The following is a 20,320-nucleotide window of genomic DNA, read 5'->3' on the forward strand; positions in this document are numbered from 1 at the left end:
TTGGGAAAAATTTTGGATCAATGTTTGCTTACAGGTAGAGTCCAAATTAGAAAAAGTTTTGTTTTGACCTATGCTTTCTTTTTTACTCATTGTTTATGAGACAAGGACAGATGGAGCTTCCAATTCCTTGTCTACTCCCCAGATACCCACAAAGGCCAAAATTCAGTCTGGAGCTGGGAACGTGAGTGGCAGAAACCCCATTACTTGACCATCAGGGCTGCCTCCAGGTTCTGCATTAGCAAGAAGCTGGGGACTCAAAACCAAGTTCAGCATCAACAACCAGTGCAGCCTGGGCTTCTCAGCTGCCAGGCTAAACGCCTTCCCCTGGGTTTTTGTTGTTGTTTCATTTTGTTTTGTTTGTTTGTTTTTAGAAATTCAATCTAGGAAATGTGGCAAGTTCACATAGAATTGTGGATTTCTAAACTCTCTTGAACTGTCCTGAAGCTCTAACAAGCATGGGCTTCTTCTCGGAATAGTCTCTGTTGCCCGGAGTTGCACAGGGGCTGTTCCCTGAGGAAAGGAGGCGGCAAAGTGCTTTCTAGCTTGCTCCTGTCCCCAGTACTCCCTGTTGCCCACGTGACGGCCAATGCCAGTCTTCCTGTAGCTACTCCCTCCTTCTCTGTCCTTTTGTTAGATTAGTGGTAGGAGGAAACTTAGCTTTTCCATCACAACTTCATTCCCTCTTCTTTTTTCTTCTATAGGTGTTCCTTTCCCAAAGAACTTCCTTCAGATCTGCAAGAAGATCCTTTGCCGCCTTTTCCGTGTCTTCGTCCATGTCTACATCCACCACTTCGACCGAGTCATTGTGATGGGTGCAGAGGCCCACGTCAACACCTGCTACAAACACTTCTATTACTTCGTCACAGAGATGAACCTCATAGACCGCAAGGAGCTGGAGCCCTTGGTAAGTGTTCCCAAGCAGCAGAGGCACCAAGGTCACCCCTAGCTCAGCCACATGTTGCAGGACACTGCCAGGCCCGTGGAATGGCCCGCTGTTACGGGGCACTACACAGCTGGATAGGGTTCAACAATGAGATAAAGGTCAGAAGTTGTCATAACGGGTACTGTCGTCACCAAGTGGAATTTCCTACATTTCTCTCTGAGCAGTGGCATAAGACAGAGGTGAAATAATCATTTGGGCCAGAGGGAGTAGCTTTCAATCTTAGCCTCAAAAATTCACTCATCTATTTATTTAATCCCTTAAATATGGATCTCCGATTTCACACATTGTCTCAGGCTGTTAATCAACAATGTTCAAAAATATTCCCTCAGTCAAAAAATAAATATTTGATTCCTACTATGTGTCAACTGTTACGCTTGTGGCCAAGTAAAACTGCCTCTGAATAGCTGTTACTCTACAGGTAGAATAGAGAAATTTATTGTAAGAACTTTGGCTTTCCTACCGGAATCTCTTGACATGCAGCTGTAGTGAGTAATTAGAAATAAGAATGTTTGAGACACAATGTAATGTTATATGGGACAGTGAGGTCAAAGCATTTGGTGGAGTTCCCTAAGATAAAGCGGATATAGCCTCACGTAGCATTGCAAATCACCTTCCCGGGCAACTGTATTGACTCATAGGAAAGTCACCCTAACTGAGGAAATAGTGCAGTTAACAAGTGTACTCTTTGAGTGCAGCCTGTGTTACACCCATGGACTGGTGCCCAGTGGTCAGCTCCCGCCTCACCTGCCTTCCCCGCTGCCTCCTTGCAGTGTGATAAATAAATCTAGCTCTGCTCACTCTGCTCTGGAGGATTTTTTCACCATCCATGGTGTCAGCCTCGGTGGGTCCATTCCTGGGACATGGTTGTTTATGTGAGTGGGGACTACTTTAATTTTGGTGTGTATTTTTTTTTTTGGCCGTTGTCAGTCATTTTACTTCATTTATTCTGATGAGTATATCCAATATTTCATTGTGGTTTTGATTTTTTGATTACCGATTATATTTAGCTACTTTTCTTACTTGTGTATTGTTTTATGATATAGTTCCATAGGCTCTAGGACTTCCCTTCAAACCTCTCTAAATCTCTTCCTTCACTGATTCCCCCCTATAAATTTTTTAAAATATATTTTCATTTTAAATTTTGAATTATGTCGTACAATTTCATGTAGGCTGGGATTTCCCCCCAAACCCTCACCCCCGACAGATTTTTTCCCATTTTACTACAATGGTGTAGTCCTTCATAAGGAATCATAATTCTATCAGTCTCTTGTTTAAGTATACCCTGACATTGTTGTACAGACAATATCAGACAGTCCAACATCCCATTGTCTACACATGTCCAACAGTTTCATTGGATTCTCCACTATATTATTGTAGTAGTACAGTCCTTCACAAACAGTCCTAAGTCCATCATCCTGCTATTTAAGTGTATCTTGACATTGTATGTATGGACAATGATGGAGAGTTCCACATCCTGTTGTCAAGATATATTTGACAGTTTCATTGGGAACCCAATTTTAATTTGAAAGTAGAAATGCATATTGCATTGCATCTTCACATCTGGATGTGATAGTCACTGTTACACAGTTACTACGCATCCCGTTAAATGAAAAGCCATAAAATGAAATTAACAAGTTGAAAAACAACAGGAAGTTGTTTACAAATTTACAACAACAGGAAGTTAAATAACATGCTACTGGAGGACCAATATACTGCTGAAGAAATGAAAAAATCAAAGCCTTCTTGAAGAAATCATTGTTACTTAATGACCTGAATCTGTGAAAAAATTTTAATAAGGAAAAAAAACTTTTCTAAGGAAATGAAACTAAAAACAAAAACTTCAAAACCCATGAGATGTAGCAAAAACAGTATAAGAGAGAATTTATATTTTTCCCTTTGGAATTGATTTATTTCACTGAGCATAATGGTCTCTAGTTGGGACCATTTGGTTGCAAAAGGTAGAATTTCATTCTTTTTAGTGGCTGGTTCCATGGAGTAGATGCACTGTAGTTTCTTTATCCACACCTCTTTTGACGGGCATCAGGTTTCGAACTCCTCTATCATTCACAATAGCTTGTGGAGGATTTGGTAAGTGCTTCTTGAAACATTTGGTAGAATTCTGCAGTGAAGCCTTCTGGTCCAGGGCTTTTTGTGGTTGGGAAGGATTTAATTATTGATTTGATCTCAGTCCTGGTTATAGGTCTACTTAGCTTATTAATTTGGTAGATTGTATGTGTCCAAAAATATGTCCATTTTTTAAGGTCTTCTGATTTGTTGGCATATAGTTGCTTGTAATAGTTCCTAATAATTCTATCGATGGCCAAGGTATCTGTTGTTATATTTCCTTCTTCATCTCTGATTCTATTGGTTCGTATCTTCTCCCTCACTTTTTGATTAGTTGGACTAATGGGGAATCTGTTTTGTTGACTTTCTCAAGGAACCAGCTCTTTGATTCAATGGAGAAAGAATTGAGAAACAAAATGTAGGAGGGCACAGAGCTCCCAATAAGGTTGACCGAAAGCAATTTTCACCACAACACATGTTAATCAAGCTCTCTTAAGTTGAAGACGATTAGGGCATTGGGGGGGGACACTGATTAGACTCACTGTTGACTTCTCAGAGGAAACTACAAGCCATAAGACAATGGAATGTCATATTACAGATTCTAAAAGGAAAAAATTGTCAGCCCAGAGTAACTTCCAGTAAAAATCTCCCTTGTCCTTATATTGTTCTTTTGATCTCTATTTGGTTTATTTTCTCCCTTGTTTTGGTTATTTCTTTTTTCCTGCTAATTTGAGATTGCTTTAATGTTTTTCTTGCTCATTTACTTGGTGCTTTCCTTTTTTTTTTTTTTTTAAGATTTATATATTTATATAGGAAAGTCAGATTTACAGAGAGGAGAGACAGAGAGAAAGGTGTTCCATCTGCTGGTTCACTTCCCAAGTGGCCACAATGGACGGAGCTAGGCCAATCCAAAGCCAGAAGCCAGAAGCTTCTTCCAGGTCTTCTACATGTGTGCAGAAGGCTTTGGACCATCCTCTATCCTTTTCCCAGGCCTCAAAACAGGGAGCTGGAAGGGACATAGAGCAAGCAGGACACAAATCAGCGCCCATATGGGATCCCAGTACATGCAAAGTGAGGACTTTAGCCACTAGGCTACCACACCGGGCCCCTGTAAATGTTCTTTTTAATTGGAATGTTTTTCATTTATTAAACCAGCTTCTGTCTGTGCCATGTGATGTTCCCATAGCTCTTACATTCAGCCTTTTAACAGTGTCCCTTAATGCTTGAATACTTTTTCTTAGCTTTGCTCAGTTCCTCTTCCAGCTTTTTTATTTTTCTCTCATTGTTGAAGGAAATGTCTCCCGACATTCTTTCTTCTGCCTTACTCATTCTATTCTTGAGGCTTTCCACTGAGCTTTTAATTTGCTCCATTGTGTCCTTGATTTCTAATAATTCGGCTTGATTTTGTTTCTGGGTTGCTATTTGCTGTGTAATATGTTCCTTCAATTCCTTAAACTCCTGTATGTGCTTCTCATGGTTGATAAGAAGCTTTACAACAAGGTTTGAAGTTCTTAATCCCCCATTTCCTCGATGTCTTCCTCAGTTAACTCTGAGACTGACAAGGCTTTTGCTCCTTTGCTGGGGAGGCATCAGTAATATTTGTTGTACCTCTGTCCCTTCTTTTGCTCTTGGTCATTGTACCTCTGGTTAGCAGATTCCTCTCCTTAGGCAGGTTTCTAAGCTGTATTGCCTACTGGTCTACAGGTCAGTTTTATTGATAGCATTTGGTACCCAGTTCTTTCTTTGCAGTCACTTGTGCCATTCCCTGCAACAAGTTCTGGTCCCAGGCACTTGTGCCTTAAGCTTACACCACTGTCTCTGTAACCCTAAATTCTGGCTCACCACTCTATCCCTTGTGATCCTGTGCTGTGGCCACATGGTTGCCTGCACAGCCTTTCTCCTACTGCTGATTTGAGCATTACCTGGGACTAAGGCGGTACCAACTGTCTTAAATCACCAGGTCTGGTGGTGCTAGTCTTGCCATAACTTGCTGGCCATTAGATCTGAGGCCACCTAGACCAATTTTGGGTGGAACCCATAGGATGCTAAGTTGTTACTGTTTTTCCTGTGGGACCAGTGTAATGCACTGAGTTGGAAGTGAGTTTGCTCCATGTTTAGCGCTTGCACAGTTCCCTGTTGTTCCTCCAGTCCCACAGCTTTTGCATCAGTACACAAAGTGGCCCCCAACATGACACTGATGGGGTTCTGTGTCTGTTGGCCACCAAGTCTGGGGCCCACTCAGACACATTTTGGGTGGATGCTTTGGGATGCCAAGTCGGCACTGTTTTCCCTGTGGGATGAGTGCAATACACTGAGCCATAAGTGAGCTCACTCCCAGCTTCACTCATGCACAGCTTACTGTTGTCCCTCAGTCCTACAGCCTTTCCCCACTATACAAAATGTTATCTGATGTGGCACTGGTGGGCATCCCGGCTGTGAAATCCACCCTGTTCTCGTACAGCCCACCTGGGGTCTGCCACTTTGTCTCTGCTTGTAGTTGGGTCAAACATATCATCAGTTCTATGCCTGGGTTCTTCTCCTGAGCTACCGGTGAACTCCCCCTTCCCGCCTGGCTGCCGGTTAAGTTCTGGCTGCCTGGGGAACCCCGATCACCACTTGTTGGCCACTGCTGGGGTGTCTGGTCACTGCAACACTGCTCTGTTATCTCTACCACTTACCCAGGTGTGAGTCTCCAAGTGACCCTCTGCTGATGGCCCGTCCTCGCCTAGCTCCTGGAATGTGCCCTCTCTGCTCTACTCTAGCTGATGATTCTCCATCAATTTAAACTTGTCTTTTCCCTATACCACTTACAGCTCAAGTCTGACTATAGTAATGACCAGAATGCTGGGATGGAACCAGACCATCATTCCCTGCCACCCCATATGACTTTATCCTTAAGGCCAGAATTTACAATACAGCTTTTGTATTTGTTTAGGCTCATTGAGGCCAATAGATGAGAACATGGTCTATCATTTTCCCTGCAGGCAGGCTGCCCACCTGCCTCTGTCTCTCTTTTGCCCTTGGTCTTTGCTGTTTTGCTCAGCAGGTTGTTCTCCTTAGGGCAGGTTTCTAAGCTGTGTCACCCACTGGTGTACAGGTCAGTTTTACTGATTGTGTTTCTTTGCCATCACTTTTGCCACTCCCTCCAGCAAATTTCAGTCCCGGGCTCTTGTGCTAGGCTTCCACCAGTCTCCGTAGCCCTAGGATTGTTACTCTCACACACGCTGGGAGAAAGTCGGCAGGAAGTGGAGGGAGTGGGGGAAACATGGGCAGGGAACAGTCAAGCAGGTCACACCAGCTTAAGGTATACTGACTTGAGTGATTGCAGTGGCCTGAGTGTGTCAAGGCTGTCTTCAGCCTGGGGTGCTTAGTGCGAGAGCCTGCAGGAGGAGGTGTTTATCTTGTTAGACTGGTTGTTTTCTCTTGGTTGGTGTGTGAATAGCTGGAGGTCATTAATTTACTAACTCCATGTATTGGCAAGCCCTGGGAGAGGCAGTTTTTCCATGGCTCTAAATGTTAAAAAATCAAAATGCAAAAAAATAAAAGGCATGTGTGATATAGTACCTGTATGTGGAAGAGAATATAGGTGAATTCTGGGTATCACCTTTAATCTTTCTTAACTTGCAGCTTGTGATTGTGCTATGAGAGTATGCAGCAAAAATAAATAAATAATTGCATCCTTCAACAATTCTGAAATAAAGCTAGTATTTTTGGGAACAGTTAAGAATTCTCATATCACTGGCTAAAGAAAAGCTTTTCTTCATTTTCTTTGACAATAGCTTTGTAGAAAGCTCTTGGGGACAGGCACTGAATTGTCTCAAAATGTGATTGGGCAGCCAGTGTCAATAGAAGCTCAGAGGGGCACTGATGGTGGTCGAGATTTGCTGGCTTGTTTTTTCTAGAATTTGTTGTGGATAAACAGCCATGACAAGAAGGCAAAGGTCATGTGAACAATTCAAAAAGTTTAAAAGATTGAAAAGACTTGATAAAGCTAATTTTTCAAAAATTGTCAAATACAAAAGCACCCATGAATCCAGGCCTTGAAAATGGAGAAAGCACAGTGTTCTTGCAGATCTGGTCCTGCTTTAAGGCTGTAGGCAAGCCTCTCAGTGGGCTTGCTTAACTTGAGGAAAATTGCCTTCCCCATCAGCTCGCCTGGAGGAAGAAGTCTCCTAAGCATGTGGACATTGGGCTTCTCTGAGCTAAACGGACAGAAACAGACAGAGCTGAAAGTCGGTTTCTCCTTCATGCACACAGCATAAAGGATAAAGCATTGTCAGATAAAGCTGAGTGTCAGCAAGCGGAAAAAGCCTTTCTTTGCCACCAGAAAGTTCTGTCATCTTCTGTAACTGACAAAGGACTCCTGCACTGTAAACCTGGCAGTGCCAGGAGTTGCCTTGAAGTCTCAGAGTCACAAAGAAGTTCCGAACAAGCAATATTCCAGATAAGAGTTCCTTTGGATTACTGGAAGGGGTGGGGAGGAGTGGGATTAGATTAATAGAAGAGTCCCAACAGAACAGAAAAGGTATTTTTGAAGCTTCTATCTTGTTTGAAATAACATTCTTTCTACATTTATGTTTTGCTAATTGTAATTGCACATAAATTAATTTTTCAAAAGGTTTATTTATTTTTATTTAAAAAGTAGAGAGGCAGAAAGGGGGAAAACAGTGGGAGAGGCAGAAATGTTTCATCCTCTACTTTGCTCTGGAAAAACCTCCATGACTGGAGCTGGACCAGGCTGAAGTCAGGAGCCAAGAGAGTCTTCTGCGTCTCCCACATGGGTGGCAGGGGCCCAAATCCTTGAGCCATCTTTTGCTACTTTCTCAGGTACATTAGCAGGGAGCTAGACAGGAAGTGGAGCAGCTGGAACATGAACCGGCATTCATACAGAATGTCAACATCCCATACAGCAATTTAACCTACTATATCACAATGTTTGGCCCAAGGAAATTAATTTCAATAAAGCATTTGTTTATTTAGTGCTTGCTTATCTCACATTTATATTTGTTCTCCATAAATGAAAACTTAAAAATAATATAATTGAATATTTAGAAAGTTTCTGAGGATAGTAACTCTGCAGTATCAGACTCCAGTCACCTAGTATTTCCTGTGCCCACTGAGAGAGCTGTACTTGTGGCTTGTATAGCTGAAATGAGAGCTTTTGTAGCTCCTTTTGCCTGAATACCCAGCTTCGAACTTTCTATCACAAGGTACATATTAAAGTCAGGTGTAGCATGTGAAGGAACACCTTTTTGATCCACCTATGTCAAGTACCATATATATCCAAAACATGTTGCTCAGGTGTTTTACGCTCGTTTCAAAAAAGAAAAAAAAAGCTCTCAAAAAATGTACAATGTAATCTGAAAGATATCATAAATGTGACTCATCTTTATCCCTGAGGGATGATGCAGAAGTCAGGCATTTGGTTTCACATTCTCGTTGCACATGGTTTAGACTCAAGTGCAGCTAGGGGCCAGAGGGCAGCATGTGTCAAACTAGTTTCCTTTAGGACATCAGCATTCCCAGAGTTCCCACACTTCGAGTGGGACATTCCTGCTGTCATGCTTTGGGAGTGAACCGTGTAGAACACAGAGACCCCATTTTTATTTATCCACCTGTCATGTTCCCATCAGACACTGCTGTCATTGCTTCCCCTCTTTGGTCCCTGGGCCCACCTGCTTGCTTTCGTGTGATGCTGGCTGAGCATCCAGTTCATGTTTGTGTTAAGAGTAGGAACTAACTCCAAGGGAAGGAGCTTTGGTATCATACAGTGCATAATCAAAGCCCAGACTCTCAGGATTCTAACCCTAGCAAGAGACTTGGCTTTGGAAAGCCTCCTTTTCCTCATTCATAGACTGGTGGTAATAATGGAGGAAGTTAAATGACTCGGTCATATGGCAATAGTTCATGGAATCTTGGCTGTTAAATGAGATGACCAAAATTACTGTCATACTGTAAGTAGAAGTACCCCAATTCTCCTTTCTGCTTCCCACAGCCTCTTGCCAACTTAGTGATCTAAGTAGCCTTTTGCGCATGGAGTTACTTATATTGATATCAGACTCTCCCATGAAATTGTCAACTCCTTGAAGGCTGTGATGGTATGTGCTTAGAAGCCCATGGTACTTAGTACATAACAAATGCTTAATGTGTTTTTGAATTGGGAGGATTATTTTGATGTTTCTTATTCCCAGGGATAACACACCAGCCATTCCTGCCTTGATCCCATCTTTGTCTCAGGATGTACCTGCAGGCCTTTGTTTGTCTCTTTCTATGTAAGTCATGCTTCATTCTCTCTGACCAGCAATAGAGATGAAAAGAACAAAAGAGATCAAGTACAGTGAAGGATGACCATAAGCATTAGGCCTACCAAAGATGAAGCTTCAACTCTTGAGTCATTCTCTATTCCGGACTCCAAGTGGATTGCCTAGGAAACATGGCATTGTGTTACATGTTGTGTCCTGCTGCAGCAGGTAGAGTTACCAGCACTCCCAAATTTGGCACTGAAACCCTTGCAAGCTGAGAAAATCCTTGGTCTGGAGGAAACTGGATGATTGATCCTCCTGTGAGGCCTGTAAGTGGGAATGCAGTTAGGAATTCACAAGTTGAGAAGAGGTCACTGTGACTAGCGCTGTGACAACCAGCATGTCTGTCCACCCCCAGGCCTGGCCTTGTGGTTCCCACTGGGACCTGCTGCTCAGCCACAGCCCACAGCCTGGGAGCCCAGAGGAAACTAAACCATTTCCCTTGCTCTCCAAGAAGGAGGGGGAGGCTGGCACACTGACAGTCACAGACGTGACAGTTCAGCCATTTCTCATGTAAATATAACAGCTGAAGATGACTTGAACTCAAACAAGTTCACAGTTGGAGGAAAGGAACCCAAATGATGCTGGTAATTAACAAATAGACCAGGCCCTGATTAAACAAGCTGGCTGCTGTTGGCCCAGGGCTGCCTGAGAGTCAGCTGACAGATTGTAGCTGATCAGAATTATGGGTAGCAAGCACAGTGAGCCAGCCCTGTTTTGTGGGCCTTTCACTAAAACAAAAGCAGATTCAGAGAGGACTGTTAGCAACTCAGTAGCTGTGAATGAAGTGTTGATTAGGGCTGGAGAAGAAAAGAACCTGGTAATATGGGGAGGACTGACAGGAGGGTGCTTGTTCACCCAAATGCACCTGCTGACCACTGAGTACCATTGTTCAGGGCCCCTTCCAAGTCTCTCTCCAGGGCTCTCATTTTATTGTTATACCACGTTGGTTTGAAACCAAGCTTGTGCACACACTTGCACTTCACAATATCATGGAGGTAATATCCTAAAATGTGCCTCCCTGCAGATACATGGAAGTAGAATTATTGAGATTTCACAGTACCAAGCTCTTCAATCTCCATCTCAGATTTTAATGCACCTACCACTCACCTGGTGGTCTTGCTAAAATGCAAGTTCTAATTCTGTTCAGCTGAAAGGATTGGTGCTCCAGATGTTATCAGTCCTGCAGGTTCCAGTACAACCCCCAAAGTGCCAGTTCTCCTGAAGGTTGAGCATGGCTATTTTGAGTACCTACTTTAGGCTCCTCCAAGGACTGGGAGCTAGCTCAGTGGAGTAGGATAAGTAAAGCAAAGGAGGACAATCCAAGGAGCCCTGTTGCCAAGAATGTGCCTCCAAGGGAGCTGTCCTCTGTAGTAATACACAGTGGAAACAGACTTCCTTGCTTGGCCAATTGAGTTTACAAGATAAATCCTTGAGGACCCACAATGTCCAAGTGCAGCTGTCAGGAGAAGCATTTCAGCAAAGAAATGGATTTGACATTGTGCAGCCCACCCGATTTAGCTGCATTTAGCTCAAGGACATTCTTTTCCTTGGTTATCACTCCTCATCAACCTTCAAGAGATGGGGATCCATGGAACTTGCTTTGGGCTACACTGCATATCTTTGTGATGCATCTCTAGAATTTGCAGTGGTTTTCTTCCTGCCTCTTTCATCACTGCTGCATGGTGTGAGGAAGAGAGAAAGTTGGGAGGGAAGTGAAACTCCTGGGAGAGGGCCTTGCAGGAAGCAATCCCACACCTTCTGCTCTGCATTTCAGGTTCCCATCACTGTGGGACACCCATCGTTCGGAGGCTTTAGCACCTGTGCAGCACACAATTTCAGCCATAAGCAATGGTTCCAGCTATTTCTTTTATATATATTAATTACATTTCATTTTGTGACACAGTTTCATAGGCTTTGGGGATCCCCCAACCCCCACATACCCTTCCCCCATGATATATTCCTCCACCTTTTTGCTGTATTACATTTCAAATTCAGTCAAGATTCTTTCATTGCAAGAGTATACCAAGCATAGAGTCCATCATCTTATTGTCCAGGTAAATTCAACAGTTTCTTGGAGAGACCGTCTCTGGTCTGAAGGCATGCTGTCCACTGCACTATGCTGTCCACTGCATAGACATCAGCTTAGACCCAGTCCCAATGCATGCACTCCAAAGTTGGATCACATATATTGTGATTTTCCTTGTGGCTTGATTTGCCTTCAGTCAAGCCATCTAGTTGGGAAATTCCCCATGAAACCTTACCTCGGACTTGACTCTTGCTTGTGCCAGCCAGTGCAGGGTAGATTCGGTCTGTCACCTTCAGCTGCCAATGCACATACTGGTGGATGCAGCTGTCTTGTCAGTTCTACCCTCAGCCCCATTTCTTCTACAAACTGATGAGTGCTGCAGCCTAGGCCAAGCCCAGCACACCACAGGCCCAATCTTCGTGTGTACCAATTGGTGCCTCAGCATAGTCAGGGTGATCCCCCAAAAGCACAACCATGCCTACCCCAACCCAGTTTTGCATTTGCTGCAGCCCAGTCCAGTCCAACCCACTCCCCATCTGGCTCTCATGGACACCCATGGGTGCTACAGCATTAGCTTAGCCCAACCAACCCCTAAACCTGGTCCACACATATACTGATGGATGCTGCTGCTTGATCAGCCTGGTCCACCCTCAGCTCTGGCTCTCTCACTCACCAGCAAAAACTGAAGCCCAGTAGGAGAGTACCCACAGTTCCCATACCAGCCCCACTCCCAGCCCTGGATCCCACACCCACCAGAAGGTATCATGGTATATCATGACTTGACTCACACTCAGTCCTGGTACTTGTAGGTATGGCAGCCTACCCTAAACCCAGACCATTCCATGCCCAGTCCCACCTCTTGCACTCACCAGTGGAAGTAGTGGCCCAGCAAAAGGTCCCCTAATATTTTCTTACCAGGCCTGTTCCCAACCCTGTGCATGGGGACCTGTGTACGCCAGTGGGTGCTGTAGCCTACCCAGATTGGCCAACACCCATTCTGGCTCTCATTTGTGCCAGCAGATGCTAGAGCGTGACCTGCCCATAGTCCTGGCTCTCACACTCACCAGTGGGAGCGGCAACCTAGCAGTGGAGTCCCCAAAGTTTTCCAACCAGGTCCATTCCCAGCCCCAGATTGTTCATATACTAGCAGGTACTACAACCCAGCCTAGCATGGCCCACCTGTAGTGTCAGCTCTCACTGGCAGACATTGCAGCCCAGCTTAGCCAGTTATGGCCCACACCCTGTCCTAGTTTTCAAACATGCCAGTGGGTGCTATGGCCTGGCTTTGCTCACCCCAAGCCTTGGTTCTCACATGTTGGCAGGTGCCTTGGCATGGTCTCGTGGCAGTACTGACCTTTGCATATGCCGACAAGTGCCACAACCTGGCCTAGCCTGGCCTCCTCCCAGCCCTGGCTCCTTCGAGTGTCACATGAGTTCCAGGGTCCAGCCTGGTTCAGCCCATCACCACTCCCAACTCTCTGCATAAACTGGCAGGTGCTGCAGACCCACAGAGGCAAGCCTACAAGTCTCCTATAGAATCTTGCCTGGATCTAGTTCCTTCATGTCTGGTAGGTGGTGCAGCCCAACCTGATATGGCCTACCTACTGCTTCAACACTCATGGGTGGATAATGTGACCTGGCCCGTTCAGGCATGTTCCTAACCCCCAGCTTTTATGTGCACGCATGTGTGGTGTGTGATGCTATTTAGTCCATCCCAAGTCTCCTATGTGGATAGGTATACCTTCTCCTGACCCAGACATGCCCTCCAGTTTCCCTTTTCTAAATGACCTGGTCTCAGCAACCTTGCCTGCCTACAAATACAGAGACCCAGTCTGTGGAAGACCCCAGAAGTCATTCTTCCCCTGTGAAATATGCCCTCAGCTCCTAACACTCCAGTATGTGCCCAGAACCTCTTCCCCAGGCAGTCTGCAGCCCTTCAGCCTGGATGCTGAAGTGATATGCCCTGAGCATGCATTCCCCACCTTTACCACATATCTTACCACATTTCTTTTTTTTTTTTTAAAAAAAAGATTCTTTTATTTTTATTGCAAAGTCATATATATACAGAGAGGAGGAAAGACAGAGAGGAAGATCTTTCATCCAATGATTCTCTCCCCAAGTAGCCGTAATGGCCAGTGCCGCGCCTATCTGAAGCCAGGAGCCTGGCACTTCCTCTGAGTTTCCCACGAGGGTGCAGGGTCCAAGGCTTTCAGCCATCCTTGACTATTTTCCCAGGCCACAATCAGGAAGCTGTATGGGAAGCGTGGCTGCTGGGATTAGAACAGGCACCCACATGGGATCCCAGCACATTCAGGGTGAAGACTTTAGCCACTAGGCCGCAGTCTTGGGCCCTTCCACGTATCTTAAAAGACAAAAACAATGGATAACTGTGCTCTCACACTGGTATAGTTGACACATATTTGACATTAACCAGGCCCAGAATGCCATCATCTGTTGGCTGCTTTTCTCCCCAAAATATAATACTTTCCTAGGTACAAGACATCTTAAGCAATTGTTTCCAGCTGGGATTCTTTGTGTGTATGAAGCAATTTGAGGGCCAAAGATGTGAAAAGTCTTGTCTCATAAAGGCCAAACCACGGGTCCATCTAAGCCCTAACATGTGCTGACCTGTGCTGTCCCTGAGAAGTGGCCAGGCCTTGCTCACATATCCTTGCAGAATGTCTGGATGAGGGCAGTGGCCAGGGCTGGGCTTTGGTGGGCAGGTCAGGACTATGGAAGGGAGCAGAGCCACTCACATGAACCAGAGCTGGGTCCCAGAAGAGCTGTCAGGGAGCAGCCATTGTGGGGCCTTTGAAAGGATCTTTTCTTTTGAAGCATCAACTGTGCAAAGGCCTCCAGGCTGCTGCTCGTCAGGCAGCGCCCTTGACTCTCCGCCAAATGGCCTGGGCATGGACACAGCCCTTGTAGAAGGAGCTTCAGCTGCGCGGTCTGGCAATTTAGCCTTTGCGACGACAATCATGTTGCCCTGCTAGTTGTCTGACCTTGGTCTCAGTTTCCCCATTTGTAGAAGAGATTACCTCTGGAGTCCCCCAGCTTGATTTTCTAAGATTGTCATCTTTGACGTGTGTCTCCAGCCTTGTTGCTCTCCATCAAGATGACCTTCACTCTTGATTTGTTGGACCTTCACAGGTTAAAGCCGGCAGAGGAGTGTACCTGTCTCAAGGAGTAGCTGGGGTTTACATTAATGGGCCTTTGCACAGTTCAAATGGTGTGTGTGTGTGCGCGTGCTCGCGCACAGAAAGATCAGCTTTTGGTAGTTGCTCAGAGCAACCCAAATGCAAAGAGATGAGCTGGAGAGCTGCCAGAGATCATTTGAGGAGCTTTGGCAGATGTACACGAAAGTGTCAATTTGAAAAATAGCAAAGAAATGTGTCATTATTTTCAATGAATTGCATTGAGCTTGGTAACAGGGAATGTGGCAGATCAGCCCCCTGTCTTTGCCAGGCCTATTTATTCATTCTTTGTTGTGTCCAGGGAGATTTTGCTTCTAGTCTGTGGGATGGTAAATGGTTAGTTTCTTTTCCTAACAATAGAGGGGACAATTCCTAGAGTATTTTATATTTTTAAGATTTGTTCATTTATTTATTTGAAAAGCAGAATGACAGAGGGATAAAAGGAAGACAGTGATCAAGATCTTCCATCCACCGATTCACTCTTTAAATGGCTGCATGCACTGGCCAGGGCTGTGACAGGACAGGCCAAAGCCATGAGTGGACCTTCACCTTGGTCTGCCATATGAGCCACAGGGGCCCAAGTACTTAGGCTGTCATCTGCTGCTTTCCCAGTCATGTTAGGAAGCAGCTAGATTGGAAGCAGAGCAGCCAGGGCCTCAAACCAGGGCTACAGTTAAAGATGTCAGTGTTATAATTTGCGACTTAACCCATTACAGTGTAATGCCAATCTCTGCTTTTGCTTTTCTGGTATATTTTGAGTTTTCTGTTTTAAATTGGGGAATTGGTGAAATGTGGTCTGATCTGTCTTAGGGCCTAAAATACAAATCATAGTTGAAATTGATGCAGATAAAACCAGGATTTCAACCCAGTCAGTCTGATTCCAAGTCCAGAGTGATTCAAACGCTAGAACACAGGGTGGAGTGGAAGTACAGTATCTCAAAGACATCATTTCAAAGATTGAAGCTTCACAGGACGTTGGCCTGCGTGTCCAACCCTAAGGACTCCAAGTCAGCTCTGTCCTCTCTCTGGCCATTCCTTCTGCTTCCTTGTGTAAGGGCTAGATGTGACAGAGATGTCGCAAGACACAGCGGTAACTCTGCAGAATTCTTTGTACTTGTCATTGGAAGGTTGATCAGCAACTTTTTGCACAAAACAAGGAAGCTTTTCCTGAGTGGGAGGCATTTCCTCCTGGAATGGCAAGCTGAATGGGTTTGTAAGCATTGAGGTAGGATCATTGTGAGGTGTACACAGCTTTCATTTTGAATTTCTCTACCCCTACAGTATTTACTGGAGCATCTCCTCAATTATTCCTGCCAAAACCTACTGGTTACAATTGATATCAAAAGTATTAAGTAAAAGAGGGTTTCTTGATCAAATAGCTCTAGAAACAGTGAGTTAGTGAAACTACTCAGGTTCTTTAGGACCATAATATGCATTCCAACTTCCCAGGTGGGCCACTTGATAAGTGAGTCTTTTTCTACAAGGTGTTGTGTGAGCGTAAGGTGCTGTGAGATCTCCCTGGGGCTGTATTGGCTGCAGAGTTTGTGGTCTCATTTCTGTATTATAAGTTAGTCCTCTTGTGCCTAATAAGTGCTTGAAATCCTGCTGTAACTCAAACACTGAACTGAACACAGAGGTAGCAATCAAATAAGATACATCTCCATTTTATTTCACTTATTTGGAAGGAAGAGCAACAGAGACAGAAATAGGAACAGAGACATACCCACTGATTTTCTCCCCAAGAGCCAGCAACAGCAAGGGCTAGTACGGGCCAAAACCAGGAGTCTGGAATTCTGTCTGGGTCTCCCATGTGGGGTGCAGGAACCCAAGGATTTGGGCCATCGTCTGCTGTCTCCTCAAGTAGCATTAGCAAGAAGCTAGATTGAAAACATGGTGTAGCCCAGGATCTGAATAACACACTGCAAAATGGAACACCAGCATCCCAATTGGCAGCTTAACCCCAAACACAACACCAGCCACCTCATGCTTTCAAAGAATGATACCATTACTTAGTGTTGTGCAATTCAATCCAATAGCTGTAGACACTTGTGTCTTATTAAATTTAAACTAACAAAAATAAAAGTGCCCCCAAACCACATGTCTGGTAAGTGGAGATTGAAGACACTGAACATTTTCTATCACACATCTCTGAGTCAGAGGGCCTCTGTTTGAGTCACTGCCTAGGGGCTGTGCCGTGATGTAATGGGGTAAGCTTCTTCAACCTCCTGTGCCAGTGTCCCATATGAATGCCAGTTCATGCTCCAGTTACTCCACTTCTGATTCAGCTCTTCTGCTTATGATCTGGGAAGACAGTAGAGGATGACCTAGATTCTTGGGATTCTGATCTCATGTGGGAGACCGGAGAAAGTTCCTGGCTCTTAGCTTCAGATAGACCTAAGTTCAGCTATTGTGAACATTTTGGGAGTGAACCAGTGAATGGAAGATCGATCTTGCTCGCTCGCGCTCTCTCTCTCTCTCTCTCTCTCCCTCCCTCCCTCCCCTTCTTCTGTAACTCTGCCTTTCAAATAAAAAGTTAAATATTAAAAAAGATATTGCCTATAATGTTAACAGGCTCTCCTGCCACCAGGAGTTGCCCCAGGGGCCAAAATGATCTTCATGCTTCATCAAGGAGGCCTTTCTGTTTAGTTCGTTAAGCCCCTGGTATGATTGGCTTCCCCTTCATAAGCCATCCACTTTATAGATGAAGAATGGATAAAACTCAAAGCCAGCTTCTCAGGGTCTCTCACTGGGTCCCATTAGAACCTCCATCTCAAGCCACTGCTGAATTATCTCAGCAGGACTGCTGGCTTCTGGGGCACCAAGTCGTAACTGCATTTTTTTTCCTTTGGACTGTGCTCAGCAGTGTTGGAAATGGCTACAGGATGTCAGTCACAGCAGAGATTAATTCAGCATCGTGAACATTTCTATGAAAATGTGAATAATCAGTAGGCCTTGATGCCTATATAGGAGCCTGCCAACTTTGGGCTGCTATGTGTGGTCTAGACTAGTTCAGTTTTCCTAACGAGATAAGAGTAAGTTCTTTGGCTCCACAAACTGTCAAATGCATTTTAATCTGAATTTTGGATGGTGGAAGGTTTTACTTATTGGCATGTATAATGCATCTTCTCTCACCACTCACTTACCCAGCAACATTGAAAGAATAGAGATAAGATTACAGCAGTGTCTAACTCAGGACATGGTCATTTGTGTTGTCTGAGGACCTGTTCCCGTGAGGGAACTGCATACGTAAAGCTAGACATGCAAGCTTCTAACAAAGGGGGTTAGGCTTTAATGGGGAATTGGAACATAGCACTGGTCAGTTATTAGTTTCATGGTGTCCGTGCTGATAGATTCGTAACATGTTTTAAGTCTTGATGTAATTTGGTCCTATAAATAAATAAATGCAAGCAGGTGATCCCGGGTAAAGAAGGAGATGCACCAACTCCTAGAATCCTTACATGGAACTTTTCCTCTTAGCTTCCTGGTTCTCTTAAGCCCTGCTCCTTTCTGCTGGACTTGGCTTCACTGTCCCTTCCTCAGAGAAGACACCCTCACTCCATGTGTGGCAGCTCCCTGCTGGTTACCCCAGGAGGCCCTGGTCCCAGGCAGGGAACCAACACTGAAGCCTCTGTGTTCGCAGACCTGTGTCGGAAGTGAGGAAGCAGCTCTTCCCCATTTCCGGTTTACCACAAGTCACTTGCTCACTCTTACAGAAAAAAAGATTTAGCCTCTTTAAAAAAAAGAATTCTCTATTTACTGCTTGAAAGGCAGAATTTTAGAGACAGAGAAACCTTCCATCAGCTGGGTCACCCTCCAAATGGATGCAAAGATTGAGGCTGGGGCAAGGCCATTAGTTTCTTTTAGGTATCTCATGTGAGTGTAGGGGCTCAAGAACTTAAGTCATCTTCCACTGCTTTCCTAGGGCATTTGCAAGGAGCTGGATCAAAAGTAGAGCAGCTAGAACTTGGATGATTGTCCATATACAATGTGGTTTTGCAGGTAGCAGCTTAACTCACTATGCCTCCACATGCTCTAGGCACTGTCTTTTGAAAAGAATAATGTCACAGAATTTTGAACATTTGACTAACCTGCTGCAAAGGACCAAGTGTTTTTACATTGGTGAACTGCATTTCTCTGTATTCTCCCACTTCCTTCATTCTAGAGCTTAGGTGTGTCACTCCTTAAGGTGCTCATTTCTCCAGAAATCCTCTGCCTTGGTGGAAACCCCTGGTACTTCCTTTTCGTGCTGTGACCTCTTCCTCCTTCCCTTCTCCGGAAGAGCCATTATGCCTCTTGTCTCTGCTTCCTTGCTGCCCTCTGGGCTCTCAGTACACTCACGCTGTCCCTCTAGAAACCTGCTCTTTCTACAGGAGCATCCTACAGCCCTGTGTGCTTCCTCCTGGCACTGAGAACAACTACTGGAAAGCATGGCTGGCCATTCACACTAGGAGTAGGTCTTTAGCACACTATGCAGGGGGGCAGCGTGTGCTGCAGTAGCTGAGACACTTCTTTGGATGTCCCCAACCCTTGTCACAGTGCCTGGGTTCCTGCTCACACACACCCTGGGAGGCATTGCATCATGGGTCAAGGACCTGGGTGCCTGCCATCTACACAGAGGACCTGGGTGGAGTGCTGGGCTCCTGGCTTTGTTCTGGCCCAGCCTCAGCTGTTGCAAGCTTTTGGGGAGTAGGGCAACAGATGGCAGATTTCTGTCTCTGCGTGTACGTGTGCGCATACGTGTGCAGGCGTGACTCAAATAACAAAAGCATTATACAGAGCAAAGGAAATCAGATGCAAGCACATATAATTAAATGCCATGGATTTACAATGCCAGGACGGTGTACACTAATGAAATGTCAGTGCATCAGTTGGCTGGAGCCAAGGGTAGAGTGATGGCATTGATTGCAACGGAGTTAAAAATTATGAGCAATGATAGGAACCTCCTACGTCTTGTGATGGTGGTTACCTGAGGGCAGGTATCTGCTAAGACTGCACGTTTCTATAGAATCATGTTATCAAAGAAAACTCACACCTCAATAAGAATTTTTATTTTGCAAACATGCCTAGAAAATGCATCCAAGGTATTTTAAAAACAACTCCAATGTTCAAACCGTGTTTTGACAAGTCTTCACTGCAAGCCCTTGTCTGCTTGTGCAATTAACAGGCAAACTGCAAAGAAAAGCAGCAACTGCTCTCCAGGGGCCGATTAGAATATGTGCATTTTTAGTCAGCTATACTAACAAGCATAATGCATGTCACAGAGAAAGACGCAAGGAGCCCACACTGCCCCAGAAGTGCCCCCTGTCACTCAGTCTCAGTCTCTTCTGTCTACATTTATTTAGAGCTGACGTAAGTAGCCATAAATGGCAGGGCTTCTCCATAGCAGCTGGATGGAAAGGCCTATTTGGCATTCTTCAGCGGTGCATAATCTACTCTGTGGGCTGAGCAGTCGCTGGTTGTATCTCTGCCTCTGCCCATCCCTGCTGGATGCTGTAAATGACAAGTTTATCTCCCATGCAAGCTAGGTCAGACGCAGTGGCAGGTGTTTGCAGGTGGGGCTGTCCTTCCCCTCTGGCAGTAAGTTGTTTGGGATGTAAACCCTTCTGCAGCACATTGCCTGGGGGCGTTATGGAAACTGCACCTGTTCTTGGGCCTCGTGCTTGTTTTATTAAATCACAGTCTCCAAGTGCAAACCCTGGGCAAAGCAACACACTCTGCAGGATGAGCCTCTTGATGGAGTATGTTGCTTCTCAAGCCTTTTCCTGCACAAGAGCTTTGGGGAGTGTGT

At 45.0% G+C, this 20,320-nt stretch overlaps 1 protein-coding gene across 1 annotated transcript in view; it reads left to right on the plus strand.

Moving 5' to 3' along the window:
* Positions 1-6,652, plus strand: part of MOB3B (MOB kinase activator 3B) — an 82,067-nt gene extending 75,415 nt beyond the window's left edge. The window contains exons 2-3 of the mRNA XM_040963598.1: positions 702-904; positions 6,635-6,652. Of these exons, the coding sequence (XP_040819532.1) occupies positions 702-904; positions 6,635-6,652 (221 nt within the window). The remainder of the gene's footprint in view (positions 1-701; positions 905-6,634) is intronic.
* The last annotated feature ends 13,668 nt before the right edge of the window (positions 6,653-20,320 follow it).

The sequence above is a fragment of the Ochotona curzoniae genome, unplaced genomic scaffold (genome assembly GCF_017591425.1).
Source record: "Ochotona curzoniae isolate NIBS_2020 unplaced genomic scaffold, NIBS_Ocur_1.0 scaffold_3208, whole genome shotgun sequence".
NCBI lineage: Eukaryota > Metazoa > Chordata > Mammalia > Lagomorpha > Ochotonidae > Ochotona > Ochotona curzoniae.